The 8760-nt window shown below is 37.2% G+C and overlaps 1 protein-coding gene across 1 annotated transcript; it reads left to right on the top strand.

Annotated features, from left to right (window-relative positions):
- Positions 1-320: 320 nt before the first annotated feature.
- LOC107783267 (mitochondrial acidic protein MAM33-like) lies at positions 321-7688 on the top strand. Its single transcript, XM_016604242.2, has 3 exons — positions 321-626; positions 4071-4405; positions 7204-7688. The coding sequence occupies exons 1-3, from the start codon at positions 459-461 to the stop codon at positions 7385-7387; spliced, it is 687 nt and encodes a 228-aa protein (XP_016459728.1). The 5' UTR covers positions 321-458; the 3' UTR covers positions 7388-7688.
- The last annotated feature ends 1072 nt before the right edge of the window (positions 7689-8760 follow it).

The following is an 8760-nucleotide window of genomic DNA, read 5'->3' as shown; positions in this document are numbered from 1 at the left end:
ACCTATGCTGTTGGAAGGCAGCGAGTACTTAATGAGAATTTAAACTCTATGGTTACCTTTGAGATTTTTAGCATTAAATTCATTATTCTTTTAAAATTATGAGTTCATATATACTATTTATAGCATTTTTGTGAATTTTACATATAAATACATACTCCGTATTGAAAGAATTAGATTTAGATAAATCCGATGTCCCTAAATTGCATACGCCCTTGAGTCGAGGTGCGCATAATCTGCCCAACCCCAAAAGAAATTTTGTAAGGTGGTAGCTTCTAAAATAGATATGTTGTACTAAAGTTTTTTCACCAAGTATGGTTGTAAAGTAATAGACCTATAACTGAACTTTCAACAAGGGCTAGAAGAGAAATATCGGCACTCGCCACTATTCTGTCCCCAACTCCAGGGCCTAAAGCACTAAAAACAGAGTTAACAAAAGCTTCGAAGGAAAAAAAAAAAAAATGTTGCGGAAGGCTCTAACATGCGCCGGAAGCGCACTGCAACAACAACAGCCATGGCGCACAATAGCATGGCGGCGGTCGTCGAGTGTTTCCTCAGCCGTCAACAGTATAATTCTCCGGTCCCTTAAAGACCACTATCTTGAAGTCTCCAAAATGACCCCTCCTCCGGTAATCTACCACCCTGAAGTTCATATGTGTGTGTTCATTTAACTGAATAATGTCTGCTCTTTAAGTTAGAATTTGATAATTTTTTTCCAAGTTTAAATCTTATGTGTATGGGGGTCAGTGCTGCGATTTTTTGTTTGTGCGCGCGCGGGTGTGTGTTATTTTTTTTGTGTGTGTGCATATGGAGACTGTATTGAAGGATTGGGGTTAATTTGTTAAATTTATGATAAGAGAAGGTGATTGATCCTCTTTGCATAAAGTGGGCAGCAGTGGAATATAAGCTAGTCCATCCGTCCCCTAATTTATGTGTGTCTGAGTGAGCATGTAGTTTAAGAAAGAAAGAAAAGACTTTTGAAACTTGTAGTTAAACAAGTCATAGATAATGTTGTGGCTATAGCCTATAAATTATCTCATTAATTGTAAAATGGAAAATTTAAAGTTAAATTATGTCTAAATATAAAAATGTGTCATTCTTTGTTGGCCAAAGGGAGTATGAGTTAAAAAGTGGTTATGATAAAGGAAGTGAGAATGGTGGTTAAGAACTTAAGAGAGAGAGAGAGAGTTGAGGATGATGGCTCAAAGGAGAGTAAACATTTTTGCTTTTAGTTTTTGTTGGGTGGGTTCTCTAGATACTTGAGTAATTCTTGAGTGAGTGAAGAAGGTATCAAGCACAACGTTAAGGGTTTAGGGTACACTGAACTATGGACAACTCATTCAGTTACAATGAAAGTATGTAATTGCCCTAGTGAGCTAACATGATATGCATGCAAGGTGAATGCAGTTTGGCAATAGTGTTCTCCTGGTAGCAGCTAGTGTGTATACACCCAAGTACAACATCTATAGGTAATACAGTCAACTGTTTTGAATTGTAAGAACACGAGGTTGAATTCTCTCTCGGTGCAGTGAATATCAAGCTAAGCAGCTAAGAGCGATCTGTGATAAAAAGCATTTAGCATCTTGCCTCAAGCTACATAGCCACTGCCACATAAGCTTGATGGTTACTTGCAGGGTCAATTTTGTTCCATTTTGACACTGCATGACAGTCACACGACAATGACTCAACCCTCTTCCTTTTCCCCTCACGTTTTGGTTTGATACTTAGAATATAAAAAGCAACAAAAATTAGACAAGGCACATGAATTTCTTACCAACTTTGTATTAAACTCGTGCTACAAAGAACCACATACAAAAGCCTTACAAAAAGAAACCAAAGACAACCAACACTCTGCCTTCACAAGTTTACCTAGTCTAAGCATATATAAGCAAACGTTTTTGGCACACAGCCTTATCCTAACCTAGCAGTTGACATCCCCAACAACAAAGGAATTCAAATTTCGAATTTCAAAACAGACAACTGCCCATAGCCCCACATAACCACTCATGCTGAAAAACAGGAAACTGCCCAACTTCCTTGCATGTGTGTTACATGGGCGCAACCTTTGAATTTTGATGCCAACAGGCCATCTCTTATCATGTTTTCGTGCGATGCCCTCGTGCAGCATGCCTTGCGTGCATGTTTGCCACTGTCGCATGCCCAGCTCGCGCATGACACTGCCTTGCCCGCGCCCATCTGCCTTGCCACGCCCTGCCTTAGTTTGCCTTAGTTTTTCCGGCCCTTGCTATGTTTTTGCTGTCCGTTGTCTTTGCCTTGCCATGGCCGTGCCAATGCCATGGTCTTATCATGCCTTGGCACCTAAGCCACATGCCGTCGTGCCACAGTCCATGCCCATCAACACCTGCCCATGTCGGATAGCCTTGTCAACATGATGCCACCGTCATCATAGGGCCGTGCCGAGGTGCATCATGTAAATCCCTCGTCACGCCCATGCCATGTTCAATCAATCAAGCCGAGGGGCTAACAGTTACACAAGCCTACATGCTTTTGAGCAATGATATTGGATTATTTGTAAGTTGTGTTAGATATGAGTTCTTTTGATTTCTGTTGATGTGATAGTGAATATTGGTCAAGATGGCGTTGAAATAAGAAGCATGGCTGTTTGCATTAGGTTTAGGGAGCACAGAACATCAGTTGTTCATTTTTAGACCTTTATGCTGGTCTCTAGGAGCCAGATGTTTGAGCACTTCTATAAGACTAGCTTTAAGGCGTCTACTTCCTAGACTTACTGCGAGGAGGGAGTTCTTATGCAAGTCGCTTTCGTAGACTTGGATTGTCAGTGGTGTTAAGTTATGGACCATAAAGATGATTCGAAGCCATGTGTCCATAATGCAGAAATTCCATCATTATGGCACAAATTTTCAATCTATTGTGAAGCTTGTGTCTCAGGTATACTAGTAAGGGACTAGTGTTGTACAGTTAGGGATTACAGTTTTTTTGTGTTTACACACTTTCTCCTACTCACATATGTATTCCTTCGAGATTAGCAGTAACTGTGTAGGATAGTCTTATAAATTTATAATAGTTCTTCTCTTAGGAAATATGGGGTGGGATGGCAATACGATGTAATAAGTTGCCATGATGCTGGGGGCAATTTTGTTCTTCTGGGATCTGTTAGAGCTTGTGAGTGAAATAGATAATTATGGGGGATTGTTGTGGGAAGAAAATTTTCAATGGAAAAGTGTAAACCATGTCTTTGTTTTAGTGTACGGTTCTTCTTGTACCTAGAAAAATATCATCTAAGATTTATTATCAAAACACCCAAAAAAGAAAAACAAAAAGGAACGATCAATGAAATTTGAATATATTCTTTAATTGATTTTAATCGAATATATTCATCGTGTTGATGCTGAAATACTGACTGCTGTTTGGCAACAGGTGAATTTCTGGTCACTTATATCTTTTTCTCTATCCTTTGCCTTGCTTGTCTTCGGGTACAAATATTAACATACGAGTACATCATTATATATGAATGCTGATTATAACCTTTAGTCTGCAAAGCTGATGCCTCAAGTAGAAAGCTCAGTGTAAACAGACACCAAAATCCCATCAGTAGTTTCATTGTTCTTGTACTTAATTAATTGACAAAATCTTGACTATTCTTGAAATTTGGAAGAGCTACTCTCTGATGTTACCATTGTTTGCTACTTGGCTGCTTTATCTTATCTCCATTGTTCCTTGAGCCGAGGGTCTATCGGAAACAACCTCTCTACCTTTATGAGATAGGGGTAAGGTCTGCGTACACACTACCCTCCCCAGACCCCATTTTTGGAATTACACAGGGTTTGTTGTTGTTGTTGTTGTTGTTGTTGTCTTTAATTGATTTTGTTACTGTTTTTAGTGATAGCCTCATAGATGATGACACCCATACCTAACACTTGTAATGAAGGTCGTGATGCTTAAATCTGAAGCAATATCTTGTCATTGAGTATGGAATTTACAAACTTCAGTTTTAAATTTTATTTAAGCTTCAAATGATTTGCTGCTATTTGTGACAACTCCTGTTAATGTGATTTTTGATTTCCTTTTTGCATCTTTCGGGTGATTGACAGAAAGTTAGCCCTCCTACTCCATTCACTGTGGTCAAGGGGGCACTTGATCAAGGTGGTCCCGTTCTAAGACGAACACATGGAAATGAGGAAATCAGTATCTCTGTCATGCGGTTGGCGAACATTATTCCTGGAGGTGGTGGAGATGAGGAGGAGGATGGTATCAATCAGCTTTTTCTACATGTTGATATTTCAAAGCCAGGACAGAAGGAATCTCTGCATTTTCTTTGCGGGCTATATCCAGATGCTCTGGGAATACACTCGGTTTCATTGAGGCCAAAGGCTGAGTCTACTGGGTTTCTTGCTGTTCCAACCAATTACAGTGGCCCAGTTTTTCAGTAAGTCTTTTTCCGATGCTTCTTATGCTGTTGGGTTTGGCTGTCTGCTATATTTTTACCCATTCAGACATCATGACCTAGTTGTCTTGTCTGTCCATTCTTCTGTATATACGACGATTATATTTGGATGTTTAGCTGTCCGTCTGTTTCTACTGATTCAGACACCCTCACCTAGTTGTTTATTCATTTGTTCTATATAAAGGCGATTGGATTTGGATGGATGGAAGTCAAAATTCAAGCTCCTTACTTTAGTGAGACACCAATTGATACAAAAGTGAATTTTTTCTTTTTGAGTCCCATATTTGATAGTATAATCAAAATTCTTAAGCACACAATAAAAAATAATGGCACATTTTATTTGGTGGGCAGTGCTTTTGACTTGCTATGCAACTGGAGTACACTATACAATAGATAGCTGCTGATTTATGTTTGCTTGTCATGTTTCCGCAGTTTCTCGTCGATAGAAATCTTATTTCACCCATGTATTCATTCATTTAGGTAAATAGTTTCTTTTTCCTTTAAAATATCCTGAACCTGAACTAAACATAGCCTGAACCTGAAACCTTACAATTCCATATCTTTCCATCAGGATAGTTAGAAAATTATGGATAACATGTATCTTGTAGAGATAAGTGATGCAAACACACCATATATCTTCCTAGCATTCAGATCAAGAAAGTAAAATTGAATTCTTTTTCGTCTGGGCACCAAAGCCAGCCACCTGGGAGTTTAAATGCCTAGATTACTTATTCTTCTTTATCTAGGTCAGAGTTTTGTAAGAGGAATGATTTAGGGTAAACTATCATAACCTATTACAACACGCTGTAGGATATTTTTAAATTTATTTTGCAAGGAGAATTTCAAGTTTCTTTCAACTGAATCTACATGAGTATTATCACTATTCGTGAATATGCATTAAGCATTTTTGCATGATAACAGTGTAGAATCAGAGTAGGGGTATCAAGAGAGTCAAGATTCAACAAGAGAAGGAGATGGACACTTGTACTAAATGAATAAATGATGTTCCAACTAAAACAACACAAGGTTATATAACAATCAATCACAAGCTATCCATCAGGAGTTGATTGGATTAGAATGGAAAGGAAATGAAGTAGAATGACCAGAATGAGAACAATGAGTAAGATATACTAATAGAAAAAGAGTAATGAGTAAGATTACATAGATTGACTTGAAAATGCACCATTCTTTCTTATCCATTCTTCCCTTCCATTCCCATTTCTTAAATCAATCTGTTCCTTAATCTAACTTTTCGACCTGGTTCTTATATGGTTTTTTTCTCTTTTGATTTCTCGTTGGGTAATTGGGTTCACCCAGGTAACGATGTGATGCCTCAATGGTCTTCCAGTTACACTTCATAACCCTACATTTGATTTGAAAATTATTTGGGTGTTTGCTTCTGTTAATTCGGTTCTTCCACACAATTTGAGAATGCAATTCATTGACCACCACATCTTTGCTTTTCAACTTCCCAAAACTTTGATGGATGAGAGTCAATAATGGAAATGGTAGCTAAAGGGGTACTTGGCCTTGAAAAATATCTATGAGGCAGAAGCGTGAGCACCGGAGCCTTAATATATGGGTAATATCAAAGTAGATGGCCGAAAGACTATTCTTGGCCAAGTAGTATCTGTCTTAGTCAAGATTTAAAACAAAAGTAGTATTTGTTTTAGTGCTGGTGCAGTATGAATTTGTCTTGAGTTGATTGGATGTGAACAACTCTGAACTCTGATGCAGCCACCTAGGAATTTGACCCGAGCAAATAGTGAAGCTTTTTGATGATCTGAAAATTTATTCTAGTAGCTTATGAGCTATTCTCGGTCACCCAGTTTGCAAAAGTTTACTAGATGAACCGGAAGAAACAAGGTTTTTATGGCCAGTGTTGAAACAAATGTTACTATTGTTGTTTAAGGGATCTGTTCCTCTTGGCTGTCATGGGGGTTTATCTAGGGTGTTTGCCGACCTTCATGGAGACACATGTTCAGAAACGTAGACTTGTTAAATCGGTTGTGATAATTAGAATAATCAAAGTTATAAACAGTGCATGGTGCTGGTACCTGATCATTTTGAGTAGAGTTAAAGAAAGAGAATATGTAGGAGTAAAAGAGTTAACTGGGTAGGAAAAGTGAGATATCTGTCAGCCTAGGATGAATCCGGAATTTGGTCATTCTTTGTTTCATGTGTTTTGGGGTGGGTTCACACAATTCTGTTAAATCAATTATTTACTTTTCTAGAGGTTCTTTGTTGAGCAATGAAATCAACAGTTTGTGAACATGGATCATAGACACCTGCTGAAGCTGCTTACAAGGCGAAGTTTTCTTAGTTGAAGATGTTGTTTGCTAAAACCCATTCTCTTCGATCTGTGCATTTGTATGTTGTCAATGAAAGGATAACTGGTTTTTCTCAACTCTTTTAACTGAGCTGTTTAGATGTTTAGATCAACCGGAGTGGAATTTTAATTATCTTGCTGTTTTAATGCTTACTTCCAGTTTTTAATGTCTGATATTATTCCAGTTTCTGATTAATCAAAAGGATATTGTTGTTCCAGTTTCACAAGGGCTTGTTCTCTTTTGGATGTTGTGTGCGATTGAGTTTTGTTTCTATATTTTTTCTTTGTTCTCAAACAAGATGACTCTGCTCTGATGTATTTATGCATTATTCATGCACAAAAAAGGTCAAGTGGTGGAGGGCCTTTTGTTGTTAAACAGTGGGTCTAATGTGCAACTGAGACTTGGAAACTTTGTGAAGTGGAAGATCTGATTTATTTTATGCAAATGCAGAGATATTGATGAGGCAATGAGAGATGCGCTGCATAGGTTCATTGAAGAGCGAGGAATTAATGAAAGCCTCTTTCCATTTCTACAAGCTTGGCTCTATGTGAAGGACCATCGGAATCTTATGCGCTGGTTTAAAACAGTTGGTTCACTCGTTAATGACAGCAAACAAGGATCTTCTCATGCCTAATCTTCATTTTGATGGTTCTTTGAAGTGGTTTGTGTACCATAGAAAAGTGCAAGACTTCTAAAAATTGTCTAAGCGTATTGGAGAGTCAGAGAGTTAATGGAAGGTAAAACGGAAACTATCTCCTAAATGAGTTATATGCCCCCTTGAAGGTCTTAGTGAATGTATAGTTTGCTTGTGACAACTTTCAATGTCTTGATCGTGGAATATCATTGACACATTGGGATCGTTTTGATGTTTTGAGAGAACAAGGCCATGTGCTTTGTTTTCTATATCTGATCCAAGCTATGCTTTCTACTTTTTCAGTTCACGGATTTTGTTTTTCATCTTTCTGACGGTTACCTAGCCTAGCGTCTTCAGTAATTTATAGGATTTGCGAGGTACAATTACCTTAGATTTTTATCAAAGGCATGATATTGAGGTATCTATCATTGCTATTCCTTTGTCCTATTTTAAGTGGCCTAGTTTTGCATTGGTTGTCATTCAAAAAATTGATACATCTCAGGGAATGATATAGTACAGTTTACCTATAAAACTTATACACTGTTAAGTTTGATAACTTATTTTTTTTGTTCACCCTATTTTTGATGCTTAAAGTTTTAAGTATGGTAAAGAGAGTTTTGATTTCATGTCTTTTTATCATTTGAAGGGTGCGAAATATTTTACTTAAATCTTTCTTTTATACCAGATTTGTAGCATAAAGCAACCGGAAGGAAGATTTGTATTGCAAAAACATAGGATCAAATGATACCTCAAACCAACTGTCAGCCGGGGAGGTGGTGTGGTGGGTGGGGAGGTTTGGATGTTAGCTCAACTACTATCAGCTTTTATGTCATTAGGGGTGGCAAATGGACGAGGAGTCAGATATGGGCGGGTTGAAAATGGGTATTATAAAAATGTATAATTATTCGACCTGACTCATATTTAATATAGAAAGAAAATGGTTAACCTGTGGATAATATTGATATCCGTATTATCAATAGCTTCTTGAATAATATCACTGGTGGGAGAATTTTTAGTCTTCTGTACTTGAGAAATCTCCAATTTGAGTCTTTACAAATATAAAAGTAAATTCAATGGTTATTTATTTTTAAGTAGATAATATGGATTTTATCCATATTTGATCCATTTTAAAAAAAAGTTCATTATTGTACCCTATTTGATCCATTTTAAAAAAAAAGTTCATTATCGTACCCATTTTTTAATGGATAATATGGGTGAATAACTATTATTTTATCCATTTTGCCACCACTATATAATAGATAGTATGGGTGAATAACTATTATTTTATCCATTTTGCCATAACTATTATTTTATCTATTTTGCCACCACTATATAATAGATATTATGGGTGAATAACTATTATTTTATCCATT

The sequence above is a fragment of the Nicotiana tabacum genome, chromosome 11 (assembly GCF_000715075.1).
Source record: "Nicotiana tabacum cultivar K326 chromosome 11, ASM71507v2, whole genome shotgun sequence".
In the NCBI taxonomy this organism is placed as follows: Eukaryota; Viridiplantae; Streptophyta; class Magnoliopsida; order Solanales; family Solanaceae; genus Nicotiana; species Nicotiana tabacum.
This window is presented reverse-complemented; position numbering and strand designations above follow the sequence as displayed.

Bases quoted from the DNA above. Each gene is read 5' to 3' on its own strand.
- LOC107783267 (XM_016604242.2), top strand. From the start codon at position 459: ATGTTGCGGAAGGCTCTAACATGCGCCGGAAGCGCACTGCAACAACAA. The intron at 627-4,070 runs GTAATCTACCAC...GGTGATTGACAG, and splicing joins CCAAAATGACCCCTCCTCCG to AAAGTTAGCCCTCCTACTCC. The intron at 4,406-7,203 runs GTAAGTCTTTTT...ATGCAAATGCAG, and splicing joins TACAGTGGCCCAGTTTTTCA to AGATATTGATGAGGCAATGA.